This window comes from Danio aesculapii, chromosome 19, assembly GCF_903798145.1.
Source record: "Danio aesculapii chromosome 19, fDanAes4.1, whole genome shotgun sequence".
In the NCBI taxonomy this organism is placed as follows: Eukaryota; Metazoa; Chordata; class Actinopteri; order Cypriniformes; family Danionidae; genus Danio; species Danio aesculapii.
In genome coordinates, this window is record NC_079453.1 from 24,530,509 (window position 1) to 24,557,755 (window position 27,247).

The following is a 27,247-nucleotide window of genomic DNA, read 5'->3' on the forward strand; positions in this document are numbered from 1 at the left end:
TTTCATATAGTCACTTTAATGTGTCATAATATTTCTGTTTGTACTGGGAGAAATAGCTCTTCATTAATCCTAAACTACTGATCTGAACACCATTTAACCCAAAACCTTATCACTCAAAATTGTACAAAAATTGGAAATACGTGAGAAATAAAACACATTCACTCACAAAATTTGAAAACTGCATTTTACTCAGTTTTGACCCATTACTGCCCATTCAAATTGTACACATATATTTACACATTCAAAGACATAAAAAAAGCTAATTATAACAGCAGGATGCAGGATCTCATCTGGCATCAAACACGACCACTGGAAACAGAAGTTAAGGGCAAAACTTAAACAAGACAAAGATCACAAAAATCGAGATACTGACCTAATAGCATGAAACCAAGTTTAACTTGAACATGATTAAAAGAATTCAAAGTAACAGCTCATCCACCAACAAATCATCATTTCCTGATACCTTTTAAATTATTTAAACAGAAAAAAACAGGAAAATAAAATTGCACAGAAGTCTTTTAATGACATTAATTGGCCATTCAATAACTCATAATTAAAACATTTAAAATCTTTAATATTTTTTATGAATATTGTTTGGAATAGCCCAATAAAATTAAGTAAATAATAGAAACAAATCTATTTTTGTTTGGATAAACAATTATTTCAACCATCAAGTAGGGCTGTGCAATAAAAAAAGTCTATCGTTTTATATTATGCTCTATCACTTACGGTAATACTTTTTCATAATTAACATGAGAGCTATATTACATGCCTTTACAGGGATGCAGATAGAAACATGCGTAACAGCATAATGAGAAATTTGCACTCTAGAAAGTACAATGTTTACATGTTGCATTTTATTTAGCAATATCTTTACATTGTTATGTTGGATTAAATGGATTAATCATTGCAATCATTCGTTTTTTGAAGTGTTTATATTTGATGAAGAATTGATTTATATTTCTACATCTTTAATCAAACATTTGCGCAAAGCAAATCAAGTTCTAAATGAAGTGAGAAATATAATCACACATGAATGAGTACTTTGAGTATATAGAATCTTTTTCCCTTCAGAGCTCAAGAGAGTTGTATTTAAAGAATTGGTTAACAAAAACATGTAATGAATTATGCTGCACGCCTTAATGTCATCCACTAGTCCAGTTTTCTCCCGTGTGACCTGACGCAGGAATTGATCTCTGGACTATTGCTTTAAATTCACAATTTTCATAATTCAATTGATTTTTCATATTATAAAATATCGAAATTTGTGTTCTGAAGGTTGGAATGACGGGAATGTTAGTAATTAATGACAGAAAGAATTTTCAGTTTTGAGTGAACTAATCCTTTATGAAAACTGAGGGGAGCACAATTTCTTTTGTCCCCCTGAAGCGCCGGGCCTGCCTGTTAGTCTACGAGCTGATGAGGAAACTCCTCCCCGTGAATAAATATTCAATCACTATGCTCTAAAGTTAGCTGGATAAGTTGGCAGTTCATTCCGCTGTGGCGACCCCAGATTTTTAAAGGGACTAAGCCGGAAGAAAATGAATGAATGAATGAAATGGTCATTTTACGTTTATTAACTTCACAGTGTTAAAAAACAGAGGTAGGTATTGAACCATAGGCTAACTGTATTGTTGCATCCCTAGTTACTATATCATGACATATATCATTACTAGCGTATAAAATGATTATAGCGTGAAATTAAGATTTTTTTGCCGTATCACCCAGTTCTACCACAAAGCATCACTTTAGTTGATAAAGGATACATCTTTTGGTCCTCTTTTTGTACATGATTCTGTAACCACACTCTCTGCATCTAATGGGGTCTCTGGCCTTGATCTCGTTTTCTGTGTGACACTCTGAAACACACACACACACACACACACACACACACACACACACACACACACACACACACACAGGCTCAAAAACAGATTGTATGATGAACATCTTGATAGTTTAGCGTTATGAAAGACACGGCTGATTACACACATATGACCAATACATATAACTTGTAATAGATTAATATACATAAAATAGATTATAGACATAAATACAATGAAAAGTCTAATCACCTCCACAAATGTAGATCATTGGCTGCTGTTTGGGAGGCTGAATGTCTTTCTGAGAATCCATGGCTTAAAGCAAACATACAAACATAATTATATACTCCAAATTTAATAAATTCATTTAAATATTAGACATTATTTGACCTAGACGTATCGTAAGAGCACATTTAAGAGATGCTGCATTATGTACAAACACGTTCCTCTATTATAAACCCAGCAAGACACGTTATTCATTATATTAAAATTGCAATAGAACCCCGCACAAATGATTCATCTTTTCATTTATCAGTGTATAAACGAGTACGAAATGTAAACATTCAAAGCATTAGCTACCTTTCACGCGTGAGCTCTCCGTTTGCTTCAAAACGTTTTGCGTTCACGCATGCGCACGGGCTACATCACATCACAGTAACACACGATGCTATTGGTTGACAAGAATTGAACCAATCTCGTCATACGCATACTGGAGGGAGGACGTTACCATTTTACGCAGAGATATACAGGTTCATCGGGGACTTTTATATTATTACTGCAAGCAATTTTAGATGGCGGAGAAAAACTTCGCGGCGACGTTTTTAGGCATTCATTTATTGACCGACGTACGTAACCATGAAGATATATTATTTGTTTACTTTTTTGCTTAACGTTAATGGCTTTTATTAATTTATGTGTAGCGCTGTTATTAAGCCTGTCCTGAAATTGTGAAATAGTCTAAACACATTTATTTACAAACAGAAATGTGTTGTTATTATTAATTAAGATTTTTTTTATGAGTAAAATGTATTTCCCACATTGTCACTTGATTTGTCGGTGTTGTTGACGGTCTCAAAGCAGGAAGTAACGTTAGTGAGTCGCAGCTGCAAAAACTGCCAGTGAACGTTCAGGTCTCGGGTGAGTTTCCAAAACTTCACTGTCAGTGTTACATAATATCATTTGTTTTATACGTGTAACCAGAAATATTGTACATTGTTAGTATTTATGTTCGTAATGTGTTTTTAGTTACTGGCAGTCATAATCCCGCCTCACCCTTTCAGTTTCTGTTTCTCGGCAATGTGTTTAATACATGACACAACATTTCCATTTGTAATAATGAGGTTATAACGAAGGGATGTGTTAGAACAGGCTCATTAAGCCAATTTCCATTTATTTATATTCATTAAATTACTAATTATTGATAGCTGTCTGTCTTTTTGAGATAGATACTGAAATGCTTTGTTACTATTTTAACAATACTGAAATACTGTTAATTCCTTAAATCTTATTATGATTTTTTTTAACTAATGTTCATTTTTAGAGCAAGAGATTGATGTGCTTTACCTTTAAAGGCAAATCACATACACAAGACACACATTGGCCATTAATAACTAAGGCAAATATAAGCACAAGTAAATAAAATGTTTGTGAAATGTAATAATACAGTATTTTAAATAGGGTCATTCCTAAATATTCCATAGTCATCAACAGGTGTATGCATTGTAACTATTGAGGGCAGCAATATTCAGAAGCTCCCCAAAAACTTCCCCAAACGACTTTTGAGAACGATATTGATGTTTTGTTTTCATGTTAAATGTTAAGACAGATTGTATTGTAATCAAGAAGGTTCCATCAGGAACATTACAGTTACGCTTGGTAAACAACATATAAGTCTTCCTATTAGCAGCGCTTTCCTACATTCTCACATTTTTAGAGGTCTCAAACTATAAATTTGGACGTTTTATATTGATAAAATGAAACTAAAGTGATTCCCCTTTGACTAATTGACTCGCTTTCATTAAAAAACACAGAATCTTTATGCATCTGCATGGCTGCAAGCACACATGCTTTTCAAAGTCTTGTGATCGAGGCCAGATTATGTCAAGAGAGTTTTGTTTTGAAAGTGTTCATTCCCTTTATTAATTAGGGATCACCACAGCAGAATGAATGGCCAACTATTCCATCATGTGTTTTACACAGCAGATGCCCTTCTAGTTGCAACCCAGTATTGGGAAACACCCATGCACATTCACATTCACTCATACACTACGACCAATTTAGTTTATTCAAGACACTCACAGCGCATGTCTTTGGATTGTGGGGGAAACCGGAGGACCTGGAGGAAACCTACACGAACAGGGGGAGAACATGCAAACTCCACACAGAAACCCCAACTGAGCCAGCGACCTTCTTGCTGTGAGGCGACAGTGCTACCCACTGTGCCACCGTGTCACCCTATGAGATATTATGAAAGTATTTTAATTAAAATAAAAATGAAATCACTACTAAATAACATCTCGTGATTGTAGACTGCAATAGCATACAGATATGACCTGATTCGGCTGTTTATCATGCAAAGCTTTGTGATTCTCATGAAAAAAACTTGCCCCTGTCACTTTTAAAAAACAACAAACACCAAAACTCCAAAACCAAATCTAATATTTGACCAAGTGATTTGTTTTTGATATTGTAATAACCTCACATGAGTTTTGATGGTAACTGTGGCAGGAATGTCAGGTGTTCTGAACCTGCGTAACTTCATACTTCACGAGTGTTTCCTGTTTCATCAGGATGGCGGACAGCCTGGAGGAGCGGAGTTTAGAAATTTTGGATATTCCCGATGATTTGGATGATGATTTTCTCATTCTCTACTTTGAGAACAAGCGCCGCTCTGGGGGAGGGAGAGTGGTCTCTTTGGAGAGACGTGGAAACCAAGCGTTGGTGGTTTTTGAAGATACAGAAAGTAAGACAACATGATCATACTGTTTTAGATGTTGACTTTTAATTACAATATTGCAGGCGCATGATAGGGCTGAACTATATATCATTTGATAATCGACATCGCAATGTGTGTATACACAATAGTCACATCGCAGGATTAGATTATTTACAATAGGCAATTATTTATACAATGATGACTACGTTATTTTACTGTGGATTGTTTAATTTTTATATTTAAATACTGTTTATTTAACCTTTATTTGTCCTCTGTCATATTTATATATGCTTAATTTATTAAATTTTCTGCAGATGTAAGGCATAGAAAAAGATTACCCTAGTTGATCTAAATTAGGGAAATCTTTTCAAATAGAGCTATTCAAGTCATCTAGTGAAATTATATTCATATAGCATTATATATCGCAGCAAAACAAAATATTGCAGTGTCAAATCTTTCCGATGTCATTCAGCCCTACTGCATGATATTGGAAAAAAAGTGGATATTTACTTTTTCTTTCATATATACTGAGATGTATGTAGTTCAGGGGTGCCCAAACATTTTCGTTTAAAGGGCGGAAAACCAAATATTATGAGCCGTGAGCCGAAGGTAAATCTACCAAACTAGATCACAGTAAAGTTGCCTAGGTAATTTTCTCATTTATTTTATAATATTTAAAAATAAATAAACAACATTACTAATCGTTTTAACTAATCCAGTTTAACTTTTAAAATCATAACTTATTGCAATAAAAACATAACAGTGGAGTTCAATGCTGGATCCACTAGTCAAGCAGAATCTGCCTTTGTCTTGATTTGCTCACCAAAGTCTCTACATTGTCCTCTATCGATGATGTATGTGCATCTAAACTAAATCTAATTAATTTACAATATTTAATTGAAACATTAAATTTCAATTAGCTTTTAGCAATAAAACCAACAATCTCTAAACAGTCCCCATCATCCTCCCTCTCTTCTAAGATGGGATGGTGGGCCAAATCAAAGGTTACTGTGGGCCAACTTTGGCTCGTGGGTCCTAGTTTGGGCATCTCTGATGTAGTTTTTCTCCCATATATACTGAGAATATTTTTTTACAAATTGATTTAAATAACTCTATTTGGGAAGAATTCACAATTTTACACTGATAGTGTGTGCATCTGGATAAAATATAATAAACAATATACAAGCATAAATCATTACAATAGTTCAAAGAGGCACATGAAATAAACCTTATTTATAGATTTCTGGGGAGTCTAACAGTATTGAGAAAATTAAATAGTCAAATGTAAAATAACACTGAATACAGTATGGATTTAAAGCCTAGATGATGACATCATTGTGAGGTTTTATGTAAACATAATCTTTTTAGTTTTGATAGTTTTATTACATTTAATTTTCTGAAATTGTTTTCTAAATGTTTAAATAATCCTGTTCCAATGCTGATTTCTGAACTAATCAGTAGGCTTCAAACCTCTCACAGAGTCACAAGCAACTGCTAATGGTGACTGTCTAGTACCAAAGTGTAAGACCTCTTTTGGTCAATCTGTTTTTTTCTGAATGATTTACCTGTTAGCCTAACATTAGAAAGTAATATAAATGTTTTTAGTAGTGTTCTTAAAAAGTGGTTAAAACAAAACAGCGGTTTGCACAAATAGTTTACTATTAGTTTTTTTTGACCACGCAGCCTTTGCTTTTACCTTATAGCAATTTTATGTTGTGTATATGTAACTATTTTATTTTGATTTTATGTCAAACCTCTTGTGGACATGTGTTGAAAATTGCCAAGTCTGCTTAAACACTTGAACGAATGCATTTAAATGTCCAGTGTATTTGTGATGTCCTCGTCAAAATAAATGAAATAAATACAGTAGTCAGCATTTGAAGTGGCTCAAAACCTTTCTGTCCTAAACCTATTTAACAACAACCATTCTCATCATAGGACAATTTTGACAAGCTTTTTTTGATCCACTTTCAATGTTGACTACCATAGTCTTCATTGTAGTATTAATTAAATACACATTAATCTTTGTTAAAGCTTCAAATTCCATAATTTCATGTGCCCAACTGGTTTAAATTTATTTGAAATCTTACAAGACCTTAAAAAATGTTTCACTCTGTTAGGGTTAAGCTTTGCTTGTGTCCTGTGATGTGAATATATGTATATATCAATGCTGAAGCTAAATGCATTGTAATAAATGCTGGGTTCCACACAATCGATTTGTGTTGGAACAACATAAAGGAATTAAGTTAACTTATTAGTTTTAACAAATTTTAAGTTGTCCCAAACAAAGCTTAAGAATTGTGTTGTTTCAGCTCATTTTAAATAAGTAGTTTGAACAAGCAGTGTATTGTGCAGCCATACTGCAGTCAAACCTGAACAAAACACTTGTTTCTCTTACACCAGCTGCTGTGAGTGTTAGCTGCAAGACCCACAGTCTCCACAATACCACATTGACACTGCGGAGGAAACCACCTAAGGACCCTGGAAAACTGTTGCTAAGAGGCCTCAATCCAGACACTCCCATGGACTATGTAGAACTCTATGTGGAAAACATTACCAGACTAGATTTAGAAACAGAATTCACCTTGTATCCATCGCCGAACAAAGACCTGGTTCTGATACACCTAAAAAAACGTCCATCTAAAGGTTAGTAGCTGAATGGTGCATCAGCAGTGCACACATTTACACAAAGACAACTTTTTTTTTTACTTTACGGGCTCTGTTTATATGAAATAAACTTATAACATGAGCAATTCAATTTTAAAAGATAGCATAATACTGTAGATATACTGATACTGTACTAGTCATTTAATGTGACAATTCTCTGCTTGAGTTTATCTAAAAGCTGTGCTTAAATTAATTCATATGATGACTAAAAATGACAAACAAAAATTATATTTTAACTTAGTTTTAGCACGCTTAAGTCATTGATGATGTGACTTCAGTTGAACAGAAGAGATGCGCTCTTGCTCAGCACAGTGAAGATTGCTTGAGTTATATCGTTTTGTATTATTTTGAGTCATTTGGGATGCAGTGACATGCAGTCAAATATTTTTCCAAACAGATCCACAACTTTTGACTCTCATAAATTATCAGTCCTTGTTCTGCACGTATTAGGAGGTTTGCTGAAGGTTTAGGTGACGTGCAGCGAGGGGGTTGCATTTTTAATAAACTACGGAAGTTTGTTTTTCATTGAAAAGTAAGAATGCTTGATAAATTCATATGCAATAGTCCATTAAAAGTGACGTCATGTCTACAGTTTGGTACTCAGGCGTGCTTTGCACTACAAGCGTACCAACCAAATCGAGCTCTGGCACACCGCTTCCAACCGGGCCAGGGCAGGCCAATTATACCGGGCCTGGGCCGATTCGGAGCACTCACACTTTTCAAACAAACCGGGAAACATGCCCGGTCATGGTTCGTCTAGCCTAGAGTGAGTAAGCCCTTAGTTTAATATTTCTGTGTTTTATTATATTGTTAAGTGGCACTAACAGCATTTATAATGTTATAAAATGTGTTTTTATTATATTATATTATATTTTTATATTGGTTATTTTTATAAAATTCATTTATATTTTCAGTTAATATTAATTCATTTAATATATTTTCTGTTCTTTTTCCATTTTTATTAACCCAACGATCATATTAACCACAGAAATAGTATGCTTCACAACTGTTTACAGCATCAATATTAAGAAAGGTTTCTTTAGCAGCAAATCTGCATATCAGAAAGAATGATGGAGGATCACATGGCTCTAAAGATTAGAGTTATGATGTTTAATAGCTCTGAGAAAAGCTTGAACAGCATACTTTTAATTTTTAAGTGCAATCACACTCAACATGTATTTACTCAAGTATTTAAAATAACTTCACCCATAATTGTATGACAGTACTACATACACTGACCTGTGATCAGTGGTGTAAAGTGTACCATAAATCTGTTGTAAATATTACTCAATATATGAGTAAAAAGTAGCCTTTTTAAAAGTATTCAAGAGTAGTGAGTACACGCTGTGAACGGCTGATGCATTTCGATGCAATTTGTGTGTATGTGTGTGTGAAAACGCAAGATTCTGTAGTGCATTTAGTGATTATTTAAGGCCATTTGGCAATTTCAGTCATCATAGAGTAAACATCCGTCATCTTATCAGTGACATACAGTCTATACAGTCCTTTGATCATTGCGTGTAAAGATTTTGAATCTTCTTGGACTCTTTTAATGCTTCATGCATTTAGAAAGCGCCCATGTCCTGAGGTAGTTCAGTGTGATGGGATTTACTTTCTATGTGCGATCTGATTGGACAGGAATCACAGGACGGATTTTTTACTCAGCCAATCCCCATAGACAGAAAAAAATAAAATAGTGACTGTATGTTTGAGGAAAGAAACACCAGTACAGCACTAAAGTAGTGCAGATACACTGAAAAGTACTGATACAGCACTAAAAATGTACTCAAGGGAAAGTAAAAATAATTTTTTTTAAACTACTTAGTAAATTACAATTCCTGAGAAAATTCTTACTCAGTTAAAGTGATTTGAGTATTTGTAATTGGTTGCTTTATCACTGCCTGTGATACACTTGTGTTATTATTTACTTCATCATTATCAGTGTTGTTTCATAGATTTTCAGACTCTAAGTGACGACGTTTCCAAGAAGGGTCTACATGGAGCAAATGTCTCTCTGGAGCAGGTTGTGGCTACAGACTCCATTTTGGTTTCCAATCTGTCTACTCAAACAGAAGATGTGCTGGAGCTCTACTTTGGCAGTGCACGCTCTGGAGGGGCTGATGTTGTTGCAGTCAGCATGCTGTCTGACGGACGAGCTAAAGTTTCTTTCAAGGATGTGAAAAGTAAGCTGAAATGTAAATGTTATTCTTCAGACATTAGAAGTTATTTCATTTCTGAATCTCATTTGATATTTTCGTTCACAGCTGTGGATCGTGTTCTCCAAAAATCTCATAATTTGGAAGATAGGGATTTAGTTGTCGAGCCATACTTTGACTTTCTGCATGCTGTAGTGGATCAGGCGTCCGCTGGTGCTCAAGATGGACAGAGTACACTGATGGATGGGATGAACCAAACTGAGCCAGTTTCATCTCAAAGTCCTACTGTCTCTCACCAAATGGAGAGCACTAGCTTAGGACAAGCTAATGCACAGACAAACAGCATCCCAGTTATACCAAAATTAACTCCTGCAACTGCTGCTGAGCCATTAATCCAGAAAGAATGTATCAGCTTCGTATCTGTGCCTGATGCCATTAAACATCACCTACTCCGATTGAGTAAACTGACTGAGGATCTCACGAAGGCTCATCCTCAGTTTGATGTCAGCCTAGCAAAAGATGGCGTTCAAATCAAAGGCCCTGATCAAATTGAGGTTGAAAGACTTAAAAACAAAGTTCTAGAGTTCCTGACTGGTGTTGTGCAGGATCATCTGACATATGACAAACTTAAAGCGGATTTTCTTGGAAGGGAGGATGTTAAAAAGAGACTAGATTCATCTCTGAAAGATTTTCCTTCAATCTACAGTGTGTCTGATTGTTTGGTCACTGTAACATCTTCATCCCGTAACACAGCCAGACAGACCCATGATCTGATAGAGTCCGGGATATCGGAGTTTACTGTGCCAGTGGCCAATGAATACAAGAGCGCGGTCTTCTCAGAGGAGTGGTCTGACTTTCTGACGTCTCTGGACTTTTGTAGCGTTAAAGTATCTGATGATGCTGGAATGATAAATGTAGTCACCTTAGCAGGAATGGAGAAGGATAACAAGGGGAAGATTGTTGAGTTTCTTAGCACACCACACCAGAAGGAGACGGTCTTGTCTATGCAGCCAGGAATGCTTAAATTCCTGCAACTTCATCATCAGGATCTACTAGCAGATATGGGAGAGGTCATCTTACTCCCGCTGGAGAGCGGAGATGGATTGAGTGTTAGTTACTGATTTTACTTTCATTTGCTGTTATATAATTAAGATTTTGTTTAACTGTTAGGATCTGGGTTATTGTTAGGGTTAGGCTAAAACCGGGGTGCGCAACCTTTTTCTTATAAAGGGCCAAAAACCAAACTTGCTTGAGAGTGGTGGGCCGAAACCCGAAAGTAAATATACCAAACTGTATTACGCTATATGGGAATTTATATAATAACTAAAAAAACAATAACTAGAAAACATTGCTTTATATTTACTAATGCAGTATATATTTTTTTACAATTTATAATGAACTTATTATATTAAAAACAAAAACAATCTCATTTATGGGTGACACGGTGGCTCAGTGGTTAGTACTGTCGCCTTACAGCAAGATAATCGCTGGTTCGAGTCCCGGCTGGGTCAGTTGGCATTTCTGTGTGGAGTTTGCATGTTCTTCCCATGTTGGCGTGGGTTTCCTCCGGGTGCTCCGGTTTCCCCCACAAGTCCAAAGACATGCGGTATAGGTGAATTAAATAAACTAAATTGGCTGTAGTGTATGTGTGTGAATGAGTGTGTATGGATGTTTCCCAGTACTGGGTTGCAGCTGGAAGGGCATCCGCTGTGTAAAACATATGCTGGATAAGTTGTCGGTTCATTCCGCTGTGGCGACCACTGATGAATAAAGGGACTAAGCCGAAGGTAAATAAATGAATCATTGACTTCTGCTGTCTTCATTTGTTTCAAAAACACTGTTTTCTTTACAATTTAAAACAGCATTTTGGACATCTTTTCTGCTGGAGATACTGTTGTCCTAAAAACAAACAAAAAACATAAAAATAATATCTTACTGTACATATACAGTATAGCAGACAATTTTGTCAGTTTTAAAACCTTGACTTTACCAAACCGTGGTATACTTTGAAAACAGTTATTGTCCCATGGCTAGTATTAAGATTGTCTTTAAATGTTTTCTGTAACCGCTTACACTTTCATATGGTTTCTAATCTCTTGTAATTAATTTCATCGGCAGATTCAAGGAGATGCAAGTGTTTGCCAGTCGGCGGCAGAATTACTAAGTGCTATCATCGGCTCAGTATTTACAAAGAACATTGTAGTCAAACAGCCTGGCATTTCCCGCTTTTTGCTAGACGATGAAGGTACCAGCATACTGGCAGAGATGACAGCCAAGTTTGAGGTCTATATAGACATGACCAAAGTTTACTGGGAACCTCTAGAAGATAAAGTAATGTATCCAGCCTTGATCTTTATCTTGATGTAACTCAAATAATCAGTGATCCTTTACAGTTAATTGCGGTTGTGTTTTCCACAGGATATTTTGGAGCTGGCATGGAAAATGACACCCTGTCAGAACTTCCAGAAGAGTTCCTCCGCAAATTCCATTCATGAATTCACTGCTGGAGTACCGAATGGCGCTACAATTACGCATGCATCAGGTCATTATAAAAGTATTACTGAAGTATGAAGTCACATGAAAAAAAAATTGTTGATACATTTAGTTGGAAGTTACAAACTGGAAGCTTTGAATGTTTATACAGTATTAGGTTTATATCTTCTAAATGCAGATTATGCCACTGTTTTGTAGCACACTAGCTTATATAACCTTAAACCTAACATACTGATACTAACGTCTAGAAACATATTTTAATTTCACTGGACCTTTAAACACTTGAGTTTTACCATTTTAGAATCGATTATGACAATCTCAGGGTTTGGCGGGAGCACTTTTAGCTTGGCATAATTCATTGAATCAGATTAGACCATTAGCATCTCGCTCAAAAATGACCAAAGAGTTTAAATAATAATATTCCTATATAACGTTTGACTCTTCTGTTGTTACATTGTGTACTAAAGTTGCTATTTTCAGTCAATAAAATAGGACCTATGCTCCCAATCCTAGCTGGGCACTATTTTCACTATTTTTGATGATTTTTAAATGTGAGATGCAAATGGTCCAATCTGATTCAATGATCTATGCTAAGCTAAGCTAAAAGTGCTCCTGCCAGACCTAGAGATCGGCTGAATGGATTCAAAACTGGTAAAACTCAATTGTTTTATTCTAGCGGAGTTGTAAAAGGGGCCTATTTTCAAAAACATTGAGTGTTCCTTTAGTTTTTTAACTTGGAAGATTACAGTTTCCTCTTCATGAAATAAAATGCAATATTTAGTCATTTGTTTTTTGTTGTTTGTTTTTTTAAAGTACTGGCAACTATGTTGATTCCAATGTTTGCTGGTATGTTTTCTGTCACTCAGCTCGTATTGAAGAAGCTAAGAAGATTCTGGCAGTGATTGGCAGTGATTTCAACCCCACTCCTTCAAGTTCAGCATCCACAAACACTGATACTCAAGATATCTATTCCGACCCGAGTGAAGAAATTGTCGAAGTGAACTCTGACTCAGACGATCAACCCCATCCACTGCAGACGCTTGACCTCCAGAGCTCCTCGGCATCCATGAATGTCTGCAACCTTGACGAAGACGCGAGCCTCTTGTTGGCGATTCAGTTATCAATGGAGATTAACCAAAGAAAGGACAATGATGACATCCAAAAAGCTCTAGAACTTTCCAAGAGGGACTCCGTACCAAGCGAGGAGAACAAACAGCTGGAGAAGGCATTTGAAATGTCAATGGAGGAAGCCATCAGATTATCCAACACCACCGAGATCTTTGTATATGCGAACTACAACCATGATCTTGTAAGGGTGGATATTGCATTGGGCAAGAAGGTGGGACTGAGACAGTGTGAGGAGAAAATCGAGAACAAAATCCTCCGGAAACTTTCCTCGTTTCAGAAGAGATGCATAGATCTCATTAAAAGGAAGCATGCCGTGGAAATCAACATCCAGGGCACCACCGCCATCCTCTCTGGCTTTAAGGAGTATGTCTCTGAGGCCGTTCCTGATCTGAAGGACGTCCTGAGACGAACAGAGCACATGATGAGTGATGATGGGATTGCTAAGTCTGTTCAGTGGGTGTGGTATGAGCAGGGCTCTTCTAAGGGCACACCTTACCCGCCCGAGGCCACAGTATTCATTGAGAACGCTTGGAAGCTGAAGCAGAAGAAGGTTGATATTTTATTCAACAATCAGCCATACAGCATTGACTTAGAGAAGATGGAAGAGCACAGTTTGGCATCTGGGAAATCGGTGCTTATTAAACGGAAAATGATGAGCACAGAGGACTTGTACACGGATGGTGCAGGTATGAATTAAGCTGAATGATTTAAAAATCCATTAAAAAGGGAGAATATTATCTGTGGAAGTGTGAAGTCCAATTTAGTAAATTAATAGTTTATTCTGTTCATAATAATAATAACTACAATTTTACATTTCCTAAAGTAAAAGTGTGTGGGATTTGCCGTGGCAAATTGATGGGGTAAAATGCATTACCATACTGCCTAAAAGCGATGGAGTGCTAAGAAATGGACAAATATGTGTTGATGTAGTTGCTTGGGTATTTAAAGTGGTTGCTAGGCTGTGCCAATGCAGTTTAATAGGTAAAAACAAAAGGCATTTTAACAGCCTGAATCAAAATAACTCAACCCCTGTCTTTCTATAGCAGGGATCACCAAACTTGTTCCTGGAGGGCCGGTGTCCTACAGATTTTAGCTCCAACCCTAATCAAACACACATGAACAAGCTAATCAAGGTCTTACTGGGTATACTTGAAACACCCAGGCAGGTGTGTTGAGGCAAGTTGGAGCTAAACCCTGCAGGGACACCGGCCCTCCTGGACAGAGATTGGTGACCCCTGTTCTATAGAGTTCATGTGCTGAGAAATGGCTTATTGATGTTGTTTTATGGTTGGTGGGGTGGTATAAGTGGTTGCTAGTGAGTGTGTACAAATTTGTTATATCACAACTTAATAACAACTTGATAGGAAAATGAGTCCACCCCAAGCTTCTACGTCACTCCCATCCAAATATCTGATGTCAGACAATTTGTGCCAATGTTAAGTCTATGAAGATTTTTCTACGTCAGCCATTTTGTGCCAATTATAAGTCTCTGGAGACATTTTGAGTTGCATTAATCAACAGATGCAATGTCAGCCATTTTGTGCTATTGTTAAGTCTGTGGTGACATTTTGAGTTGCAATCTAGCCTCTAAAGTGTGCAGTTTACCCCTTTCCCTTACATGCTAATCATATTAGTATCATGCTAACATGTTAATTGAGTTTAAAAACTTTAAAGCTTAACTTTCAAAATACTTTACACACACACACACACACACACACACACACACACACACACACACACACACACACACACACACACACACACACAAAAATACAGATACAAAAACAGTTTATGACTGATTTGACTTCTAACTTATAAGCAAAATAGTTGTGCATTGTTATTATTATTTTCTGGACCTGACTATAAGCCAGGGGGGCCCAGACTCGTCCTGGAGGGCCAGTGTCCTGCATAGTTTAGCTCAAATGTCCTTCAACACACCTGCCTGGAAGTTTCTAGTATACCTAGAAAGAGCTTGATTAGCTGGTTCAGGTGTATTTAATTGGGGTTGGAACTAAAATATGCAGGACACCAGCCCTCCAGGACCAAGTTTGGACACACCTGCTGTAACCAAGTTGGGTGACAACGGAGTGAGGATCCACGTGCAGCTTTATTCAGAGTCGCCAGACAGGCAATGGTTAAAACAGGAGCAAACGGGTGCATCCAGGGAAATCCAGAAGCATAGTCAGGTCACAGGCAAATGATTGATGTAAACGAGAACAAGTCAAGGGTCAAACACGGAGAGACTAAACAAGGAAATGCTTTGTAATGTTACAGGGTATAACAAGCAAGACTCAGCAATGTGTGTGTTAAAGTGAGGTGTATAAATTAGGGCTGCACAATATTGGAAAAAACTGACATTGCAATTTTTTCATTCAATGCGATATAAATGCGATTTCACCAGATGACTTGAATAGCTTCTAAAGAATTCATAGTTTTAGATCAGTTTGGATGATTCTGTAGGGGAGCGTATCTGCATAAAGCTTCGTTAAAAAAATGACAAGCATAGTTAAGTACAACAGACAAAAGATGCAAATAAACAATTATTTATTATTTTCTGGTGAGTCAAATAATAATAATAATATTAACACTGTATCATTTTAATTGAGTGGTTATATAATGTTCAATTAATCTTTAAGCTACAAACATTTCATTTATTGTTGTCATTTATTAATTTTTACAATCAGGCTCTAAAAACGCATGCAAATAATAAACTCTCACTCAAATGTTAAAATTTGAAATTACTCCTGTTGTAACTGTAATGTCTGGTCAACTATAATCCCAACTACATTGCAGATGTCTGTGATGTGACTATTGCAGACTCGCACATTGCGGTATCGATGCTGAAATGATATATTGTGCAGCCCTAGTATAAATAGTCCTGGTCATTAGTCCTTGCGTATTAGCTGTGTGTATGCAATCATGGGTGAACCGGAACTGGTGTGTGTGAGGTACATGATAGTAGTTGTAGTTCCTATCAGTCTCAGACTTTTAGTTCTGAAGATAATTAATGTTCTCCGGTGATCTGTAAGGGTTAGATCGCTGCTGATCGTGACAGTGACATACAAAACATTTTTTCAGATTTTACTTTAAGCTGAAGTTTGGACAGTATACAGTTTATTTCAATATATCAGTATGTAACATATAGCCTTTAATACAGATAAAGAATGTCAATGAGTATATAATAGGGCTGCCAGATGATTAAAAAAAGTTGCTTGCCAAATTAATGACAAGTAATTGCATGAATCAGTGTTTGGTGAGAAGCATTTACATTATCTAATAAATAATGTTTTGGCTCTTGACTGATGATTAATATTATCAAAATAATGCTAATGGTATTATTGTTATTAGCCAAATTAATTACAATTAATTGCATAAATAGATAGAATAAGTGTCATACTTCTGTATCACAACAAAGTGCATGTAATCAGAAAGCTTTGTTTTTAAAGGAGCTGACAGAGGCTGCACAATCAGCTAAAATGTTGTTGACATATATTTTTTCGTAAACATGAAGTCGTCACCAAAAAATAATCATGCCAATGAAGGTCATGTCCATTTATTGCATAATCAGTTGATAAAAAGCCTATTAATCAGTTGAGTCATGCTCTTTGTCATTCATTCATTCAATCATTCATTTTCTTTTCGGCTTAGTCCCTTTATTAATACGAGGTCGCCACAGCGGAATGAACCGCCAACTTATCCAGCATATGTTTTACGCAGCAGATGCCCTTCCAGCCGCAACCCATCTCTGGGAAACAGCCATACACACTCATTCACACACATACACTACGGACAATTTAGCCTTCCCAATTCACCTGTACCGCATGTATTTGGACTGTAGGGGAAACCAGAGCACCCGGAGGAAACCCACGCGAACGCAGGGAGAACATGCAAACTCCACACAGAAATGCCAACTGACCCAGCCGGGACTCGAACCAGCGACTTTCTTGCTGTGAGGCCACAGTGCTAACCACTGAGCCACCGTGTCACCCATAAATGAGATTGTTTTTGTTTTTAATATAATAAGTTTATTATAAAATGTAAAAATATATATACTGCATTAGTAAATATAAAGCAATGTTTTCTAGTTATTGTTTTTTTGATTATTATATAAATTCCCATATAATGCCATATATGCCCTCATACTCTCTTTCAGGATTTTTAATTAATAGTGCTACTTTTTTGTTTTTCTCTGATTTTTTTTTGGTGTGATGAATATAGAAGCATTAAATGTTTAGTTGCAATCACATTAGCAGCAATTCAGTGCAATTTTGTGGTCAAAAACATTACATTATCGGTGTAAAAACTCACAAAGAGCTCACTTTCACACCAGACAGACAGCTTTCTGTTGGTCACCGAAGTGAATGTAAGTGACCAACTTAAACATGAGTGAAATTTGCATTGCCGAGTAATCAAACTAAATTAATGTTACATTGATAGGCCTAATAAAAAATGGCTTAAATGTGATCGAGGACAACAAAATAAAACAAAACCGGCTATATGGGTCAACTGTTTTTGAAATTGAGATTTATACATTGAAAATATTTATACATTTGAAAAATGAATGAATAAACTTGTCATTGATGTACAGTTTGATGAAATAGAACATTTGGCTCAAAACATTAATTTGTCTGAATCAAGTTCTTAGCAATGCATATTACTAATCACAAATAAGGTTTTCATAAACTCATGGAACTAAATTTACAAAATGTCATAAAAATAAAAGTGCAATAAAACCAGTACAATGATTTTGTAGTTCAGGATCCCCTAGCTTATATTGTTATTTATTTATTTTTTATTTATTTATTTTTTTTAGATGAAGATTACAGTCTGCTGTCCAACATGCCAGAAGTGTCTACAGTGGATGTAAATTCTGATGAATTTCAGGATGTGGTCAAAGAATTTTATGACACTCTTCAAGACAACCACAACAAAATCAGAATCATCAAGGTATCAAATGAAATTTTTGTTACCCTTTTTTACTCGCATGTCGTTTCCACATATGTAATTTGTTCATCTTCTGAATGCAAATGTAGATATCTTATCATCAGATCTAAAAGATTTCTGTCCCACCATTGAAAGTCTGTTTACCTAAAATGATGCTTCAACACATTTGTAAAAATACATCCATATGAACTAAGCCATTTAATCCAATGGCTAACACCCACACCACAAAAAAAAAAAAAAAAAAAACACGACCAGTGATTTATTTTTTTGATTTATTTTATTTTTTAAGTTTTATGTATTAAGTGGGCTTGGCAGTTCTGTTTAAATTGCCAGAGCTCTAGGTCAGGGATTCTCAACCGGTGAGCCTCATCGATCCTGCAGGTGAGCCGCGAGATGGCTTAAAATGAACTTAAATATTATACTATAATTATTTGATTTCATTATTAAATATGTCATATTAAAATGGTCGAAGCAATACGTTTTCCGTATTGAACAGGCTAATTCAGACTTGGTGCAAAAACAGCCTCACTGTTAAATACAGACAAATCTGTTGCTTAAACTTCCATCCGCTGCACGTCAACTAGAACTACATTCTCAGTTGTGTAAATCAAACCATCAAGCAAATGTAAAGGTAACGATGGTTTTGAGTTATAATAAACGGTTCACGCGTGCCTCACGTCTGCGACTCATACTGTATCAGAGTCGCACAAGTCCTTTGATTCACAAACTATGCGTGCTCTCCTTTTGTGAACACCTTAAAATATCTGCATAGTTGTCCAAATTATTGTCCTGTGAATGTTTTATAACGGACGCGCGCCTGTACAGTAGGATCTAGTGAGACTCTGTGGCGTTTCAGTAGTTAACGCTGTTCACTGTTCCTGTCAGCGAACTCTAATAATATTTAAAGAGTCCATATTATGGGTTTTTGAAAATGCCCTTCCATGTAGTGTGTCACACAGCTCTAAGTGAAGTGAAATATCCAGCTAAGGCTTAAATCTGTAAGTGTACTGTGTTTAAAACTATTGATTCATCTATAAAAGAGTCGACTCATAGTGCTTCAAACGAGTCGTCTTGATAACGAGTCATTAGGTGTTTCGTGATGACGCAGCTACGAAACACAAGTAGTTGCACGCGCAAACCCGGGAGATTTGAAACCTGCAGCCCCGCCCACTAACAGAAAAAAAGTCACACACACACACACACACACACACACACAGAGAGACACACACAGACACCGGTCGAATGAAGTCACGCTCTGCAGATGGAGATTATTGACAGTTCACCCAAAGATGAAACCTTAGCAATATAGCCCAGCCTTGAGCAGATCGAGAGCCTCTGGAAACTACCTGCTTACAAAGAAGACTTCATCGGTTTGTTAAAGGAAGGATCAGTAAAGACTGTCAGAACAAGGATCAGTGGATCATGAATCAGTTTCTTCCCCCATTTCACCAGTGTAAGTACGTGCGATTTAAACTGTTGCCTCATTTACTCTAGCTTGCAAATTATGTATTAAGTTGTGTTTTGTTACTTGTAACCGCGTGTACTGTATGAGGTTAACTCTATATATTCTCATATCGCGTGTAAAGCCACGTTGAAAACGCGACGCATGCCGCTTTGTTTACGGATAGTCAGCTATGTGTGTGTGTGTGTGTGATGTGTGGGAGGAAGGGAGGAAGGGGGGGGGGTGTCGCGGTAGAAATCGACGCTTGGTGAAGGGGGGGTTGTAATCGCGGATGTAACTGGGGACGCGGAGGGTGAGGGAGGTGTCGCCGCCGCGCCGTCTCTATTGTGGACGCGCCGGCCCTATGTGTGTATGCGTGTGTGTGTATGCGTGTGTGTGTGTGTGTGTGTGTGTGTGTGTGTGTGTGTGTGTGTGTGTGTGTGTGTGTGTGTGTGTGTGTGTGTGTGTGTGAAAAGAGCAAGTAGACTGCTAGGAGATCTCCTCGCCAGTTCTTGGACTTTTTGCTTGATAAAATAGTTAGTCGTCAGTATTTTCTAGTCCATCGTCTGTATTTACATTCACCCACTGGCAGCCAAAATCCACTATGAAGTGTGTATGCACTGTGACTACTTTTATATTGTAGATTATCTGCTGGGCATTTCACTCTGTCTCGCCCTGAAGCCTGTCAGTGTCGTCGACCAATCGCAACAGGCTGTCATCGGTCCAATCAGCGCAAATTAGCTTCGCGCTGAGGACGGGTTTGGGTACAAATGAATCGCTGAACGATTCACATGAGAGTCGCTGGAATAATTAGGTAAAAATAAATGCAGATTATAAGACCATGAAAGTGTTTTTTGACCTTGCATGCATATTAGACTGTTGTTGGAGACCCTTACAACCTAAATATGACCCTATTTCATGTATAATATGGGCTCTTTAACTGCAAACCCTTCAGATCGATGTGTTGGTACAGTATTTTACATCTCTTTTTTATTTTTAATGGATATACTGTAAATAGTAGATCAGTAGATGAATAGTAGTCAGTCTAATTCTAAGCAACAGTTCCGCTTTTTTTTTATAAAATGGTAACTAAATTTTAAACAAAATAAGAGAATAATAGTAGAAGGCAAAGTAAATTTTTACTAAAAAATAAAACTTTAAAATAAGCATTTTCTCCAAACATTCAGTTTGGGCCCTCAAAACATTTTTGGAAAAGGAGGTGGGCCTCGAAGTGAAAAAGGTTGAGAACCCCTGCTCTAGGTGAATGAAAAGACCTTTAATGGAGGGATTTGATTAAAACACTTCTAAAGCTTGTGTTTCAAACATTTACTATCACAGTATGTTTGGAATCAAAAGGTTTGCATTCTGCTTTGGGAAATAGCTGTCCATTATAGTCTGTTCTTCAATGTTTTTAGGTGGAGAAGCTGATGAACAAACTCCTGCATGATCAGTACAAGCTAAAGAAGGCCAGTATTGAGCAGAGCACCTCAGAGCCCCAGTTTGAGCGGACACTTTACCACGGCACCAGTGAAACCAGTGTGAAGGAGATCTGCATTCATGGCTTCAACAGGAGCTTCTGTGGAAAAAATGGTATTCAAAGCTGTTTGCATTACTAAAATATACAGTTAGGAATTTAAGATAGCAACAACCCAGAACCAAAATACAGCAAAAGCTACCCAAATTACTAAATTTCATGTCTACAAATGTGTCCATATTATCAAAATGTGCCCATAAAAAATGTCCTCAATTTTGTATTTATATATAAATTCTAAATTAATATTTTAGTGTATTGTACATAATTTTGTATTAAGTATTGTGCATGTGTAGCAGGGCTGTAACAGCTAACTACAATTAAATCCATAAACCCTAAAACCATTTTTGCTACTTGAAGTTAAATAAAATACAGGGTGGACGAAAAGTAACTGAGCATTAAAAATTGGTAACAAAGTTCATATTGGTAATTCTGTAATAAGTTTATTTTTAAAAAGTTTCATATTTCTTTTGCAAAAAGATTTCTTTTTGTCTTGTTATACTAAAATTAACTAATATATGTATGACAACAAAATTACTAAAATGGAAAATATGGAAATAAAAATGGACTAAAACTATAAAACTAAACCCAATTTTGTTTCTTGAATTAAATAAGCATTCATTAAAATGTGTTTATAAATTCAAGTTTATTTCAAATAGTTGCTATGGAAATTTATCATTTTCATTTTGTTAAACTTAATCTGCTGAAATAACTAAAATGTTAATGGAAAATCATATAAACAATTAGGCAAGTCTTTAGAATAATGGTCCATTAGTTAATGTATTTACTAACATTAAGTATGAATAATCTCCTAAGCATATATTAATCATAGTTCAACATTTACCAGTGCATTATTAAAATTCAATGCTTGTTAACATCTCTTCTGAACATGAACGAACATGAACTAGTGTTATTTAACTTAAGTAACGTTAACAAAGATGTAATAAATGTTAGGGATGCTCCGATCAGGATTTTCGCAGCCGTTACCAACTACTGATTCCTTATCATGGTGATCAGCCGATACAGAGTACCAATTTTGATTCTTCAAACTTAATATATTTTTGCCATTGCACAAAGCAGACTAAATATGACACTTAAGCGGAGATCTCTCCTTACATAAGAGAATAAATAAAGGATGTTGCATATAATCCCTTAAACACATCTCATAAACATTTAGTGTGGAAATCAGAAGCAGCTTTACTGCAAAAAAATTGATTAAAAACAAATGGTAAGAAAAATGACTAACAATGCAATTTAAAAACATTGCAAATAATGGAAGAATAATTCATCATGTCTTAATGAAGAAAATATTTGGATCGCATATTTAATGCATGGGAAGTTAAAATGCACAGCTATACTGTAAATCTTACTCTGCTTCTAAACAGCCAGAATGGCAAGTACCGATCGAGTCATAAAATGTGATTATCGACCACTACCGATCTCTGGCCGATCAATCGGAGCATCCCTAATAAATGTATTACTAACTGTTTGTTCTATTAACTAATGGACCATTATTTTAAAGTGTTACCAACAAAGAATAAAAACAACTAATAAAAAATGACAACACAAACTGTAACAAAGAATTGAAGTCAGAACATGTAAATAGATGATAAATCAGTCTATTGATGGATCTGTTTTTCAGCACTGTCCACTATTTTTTCCTAAAGTGTGCTTTTGTAGTTCACACAGAGACAATATCTTTTTCATATCTATATCAATAACTTACAGTTTGAAACACATTTTTTTTTTTTGGTTTTCAAAAAATATATATTTTTTTTATATATTTTTTATATATATTTTATTTTATTTATTTTTTGTTAACGGTCTCATAAAATTAAAATAACTTTTTTTTTTAAAAGATGTTAGTATCAATGTTGTTAGTTTTTAAGATATCTATAATCTAGCATGCTCCAAAACAGTGACAAAAAATCCGCATACACATGTAAAGCTTACCTATATGGAGCAACGATTTTTTTTACATCACCTCAAACTTCAGTTTCTCATCAAATCATAACCAATCAAATGCTCTCTAATATCTGACAAGCCCTGTCCCCTTCAAGACGCTTTTAATTTGATGCACTGAAACAAAACAAATGAAACAAATGTTGAAACAAAACATTTGACTTTTTTAAAAGAGGAGGAGCTACACTATGTCCCACCCTCTTTTCGTGTTTCGGTTGAGATTACAACAAACATCAAATAAAAATGCATATTTCAAAGCACTTCATGGGACCTTTAAAAATGTGTAAATGACTCCTAAAATGTAGCAAAAATGAAATGAATTACTTCAACTACATTTTTTTTTAGATTTTCACTGATACTAAAACACAGCGGAATAAACCGTAAAAATATTAATAGTTGATAAATCAATTTCAAGACATTTAAGCCCCTTAAAAAGTATGAAGAATTATTAAATGCTATTTTACAGGGTATTAAAGGTGCAGTAGGTTATCTGCCAAAATGTTAACCGATTAGCATAATATCTTTGAAACACAGTCCCTCCCCTGCCGTCCAAAGCCACGCCTCCTGAAACATGAGCACGCACACCTTAAAGATGACAGTAGACAATCCACTACTAGTTCATGTCATTCACCAGTTGAAAAACTTTACAGTACCTTATAACGCTACAATTCTGAATGAAAAACCGTATTATATCCAGCACGTTTTTAGTTGTGTAGCAAACAAAACTGTGCAAAAAATGTGCAATATTTCATGCATGGGAGGATCACTGTTCTCACTCTCTCACACGATTTGTCCTAAAGCGACTACTGTAAGCATAGTGATGGGCCGACGGCGTGCAGGAATTACACTTATTACTAAGCCATACTTGCATGCTATTTCAAAGCAATTATTCAGTGTAGCATGGTAAACAATATAGGGAGCACGTCACATGTTGTCATTGTTCAGAAATGAATCAATGTGAATATAAAACCAACTTCACATCAGTACAGCAGACTAGGCAGAATAGCACTATTTATGTATGAATAAAAATCGACATTATCGATGCTGTATAAGATCCCTTATGAAACTGAAAACAGTCACATCAGTCTTTCACCAGAAGATTTCAGTGGCTGAACAACACTTCTTTGCATATAGTCCATTCATAACAACAAAATCTACATCAGCTTTGCGTGACTAAAAGAGTTTTAAAACAGAACATTACCTGTCTAAAAGAAATACTACAGCCATGGTGTCATCCTTCCACCGGCGTGCAAAATTAACTACAATACTGATTCAGGATTTTAAAAAGCTTTGATTCAGCATTTGTTTTTACCGCGGTGACTGTCTCGTGTGCACATGATGGCAGATCGGCGTGAACTGAGGTGCGCAGTTGTACAAATCTGCAGTTGTTAACAGACAGGGCTACTTATCAGAATTATGGAAATTGTCGGCCTGGAAAATTTTAATCGGATGAACATTTTTTTAGTCTTATGCCTCACCCAGAATGTAAAAATACATATAAATACATTTAGATCTTTTACTTTAATCATTACTATTGGAATGTGAAGAGTCCTTCAACCAGCACAACAAAAAATGTTTCTGAAAACAATCACCTACTGCACCTTTACATGCTGTATCATTTTGGATTATGATGTGTAGTTGTATGCTAAAGTTTGCCAGAATTTAACTGTGAATTTTGTAGTTGCTGTAGTTTATTAACTAGATAAAATCCTGCTGGATGTGTTTACTTCAGTAACCAAGGGAACACCCAGTGGTATAAAGAGTACTGAAAAATCATACTTAATTAAAAGTACCATTACTTGCCTAAAAATGTAGTGCAAGTAGAGTAACAGTATCAGTATGAGTAAAAAGTAGCCCTTTCAAAAGTACTCAAGAGTAGTGAATAGTGAGTTTTATGCTGTAAAAAGATGATGCATTTACATGTAGTTTGTGGTTGTCTGTAAACGTGACATTCTGTAGTGCTTTTAGTTACTACCTAGCAGGCACACAACGTCATGAGACATTAATGTTAGGTTGGATTTAGGTTGTGATGCCAGGTCACCAAAATTCTATGTCAAATGTCTAGCAAGTGTCAAAGGACAACGTTATTTTGATGTTCAATAATTACATCAATTGACGTTGATATTTGGTTGATTTTGGCTTGTTAGAAACTGACCATAATCCAACGTGGAACCAACATCTTAACCCAGCATAATATTAACGTCAAATAGGGACATTTATTCATCAGGTGTGGCAACCAAAATCCAACATCTGATAGACATCATAGTGGTAACGTCCACACAACGTCAAGCTGTAACATCATTAGACATTGATATTTGGTTGATTTTTAATTTTCTTTAAGGTTGGCCGTTGGATATTGATGTCCTGACGTTGGATGAATTGAATTTTCATTTCCAAACAAAATGCAATGTCCCTATGACATTGGGGTACAACTTCAGTCTGACGTTATGTTGATGTCTCGTGCCTGCCGGGTGTTTAAGGCCATTTCGGTCATCATACAGTAAACATCTGTCATCTTCTCATCAGTGACATGCATCTAAACATCTTCTTATGGACATCTTCTTAGACACTTTTAAAGCTTCCAAACCGTTTTCTGCAATTATAAATCGTCGATGTCTTGAGGTAGTTCATTATGAGGCGATTTACCTTCTATGTGCGATTTGATTGGACAGAAATCACAGGACTGATTGTTCTAATCCCCATAGACAGGAAATAATAATGTAGTGACTGTAGGTTGAAGGAAAGTAGTGGAGTAAGAGTACAGATACTGCACAAAAAAAAGTAGTCAGAGAAAGTAAAAGTACACATGTTTGAAACTACTTAGTAAATTACAATTTCTGAGAAAAACTACTCAATTACAGTAATTTGAGTATTTGTAACTTGTTACTTTACACCACTGGCAACACCTAAGTATCATTGTCTTTATAGATGAATGTATTGTTGTATTAAATAGAGTCTAAAGGTTCATTAATTCATTTAAAGATCAGAGAGTTTGCTAAAACTCCACCTATAGTTTTTTTACTGGTCTAATTTTTGTTTTGTAGTTCTCTTTTTTTCTGATCCTTAGGTAGTCAGATAAATAAAATCTTTTGTTCTTCATTTCGCTTCTGAATTATATTGCATTGATAAGGAGCTAAGACTACTTGTGCTTATTTACAATCAGTATTTAGTAAATATATATATATAAATATATATATATATAAATATATTATATATAAGTTCAAATGTTGTCAGTGTTACTTGTTGAAACCTAAAGTGGTGATGAGGTCTTAAAATTTATGTAAAGAGTCTTAAAAATGTCTTAAAAGGTATTGTTATTGACACCTAAAGTGCTGATGAGGTCTTAAAATCTATGTAAAGAGTCTTAAAAATGTCTTAAAGGTATTGAATTTAACTCTGATTTCCTGTATCCTGTACTGCTGCTTCAGAATGACATTAATGTTGATTTTTTATTTTTTTTTTTTGCTCTCTTCCAGCCACTGTATATGGTCAGGGTGTGTATTTTGCAGTCAACGCCTCTCTGTCTGTGTCAGACACTTACTCTCCACCCAATGCAGATGGGCACAAGTTTATTTTTGTAGCCAAAGTGCTCACCGGAGAATTCACTGTAGGAAAACACGAGATGAAGGCAGCTCCGCTTAAGGAGAATTCAGCCGTACCGGTCAGGTACCACAGCGTGACGGATCAGATCAACTCCCCGACTTTATTCGTCATCTTCAATGACACACAGGCTTATCCGAAATACCTTATTACATGCAAGAAGATCTACGGTTAATCAATAACATGCTTTCAGATGCTAATGCTGGCATGCATTTACAAAATCACTGGCAATCATCTACAGTTATTAAACTGATTAGAGCTACTCTTAATTTACTGGATTCTTATTTTAAACAAACGTTTGTCTGAAATGTTATATTTAATTTTATTATTTGATTCTTATGTTTGGAAAGTGACATGTTCATATTTCGCCGTTCTTCTTTAATCATGCTATTTTTGTTACAAATGTATGAAATCATAAAAGATACTGTTCGCCTTAATGCTGTCAGATACACATTATTTTTAGAATAATATTTTTTTTGGCTGTCAAATAATAAAGTGAAAGAGCAAAGACAAATCTGGAATGAAGTAAATATCTTTCAGTGTTTATATAAAGTAATATCAGAATAA

At 35.8% G+C, this 27,247-nt stretch overlaps 2 protein-coding genes across 2 annotated transcripts; one reads left to right on the forward strand and one right to left on the reverse strand.

The window, feature by feature from the left end:
- On the reverse strand, window positions 1–2,469 carry polr2k (RNA polymerase II, I and III subunit K). Its single transcript, XM_056480098.1, has 4 exons — window positions 2,403–2,469; window positions 2,076–2,138; window positions 1,767–1,859; window positions 1–309 (listed from the first exon to the last, which is right to left on the reverse strand). The coding sequence occupies exons 2-4, from the start codon at window positions 2,134–2,136 to the stop codon at window positions 287–289; spliced, it is 177 nt and encodes a 58-aa protein (XP_056336073.1). The 5' UTR covers window positions 2,137–2,138; window positions 2,403–2,469; the 3' UTR covers window positions 1–286.
- A 331-nt stretch (window positions 2,470–2,800) lies between these two features.
- Window positions 2,801–27,164, forward strand: parp10 (poly(ADP-ribose) polymerase family member 10). The gene is made up of 11 exons (XM_056480051.1): window positions 2,801–2,960; window positions 4,613–4,785; window positions 7,162–7,404; window positions 9,381–9,608; window positions 9,690–10,690; window positions 11,700–11,912; window positions 12,000–12,123; window positions 12,941–13,888; window positions 18,016–18,149; window positions 21,003–21,177; window positions 26,557–27,164. The coding sequence occupies exons 2-11, from the start codon at window positions 4,614–4,616 to the stop codon at window positions 26,853–26,855; spliced, it is 3,537 nt and encodes a 1,178-aa protein (XP_056336026.1). The 5' UTR covers window positions 2,801–2,960; window position 4,613; the 3' UTR covers window positions 26,856–27,164.
- Window positions 27,165–27,247: the final 83 nt, after the last annotated feature.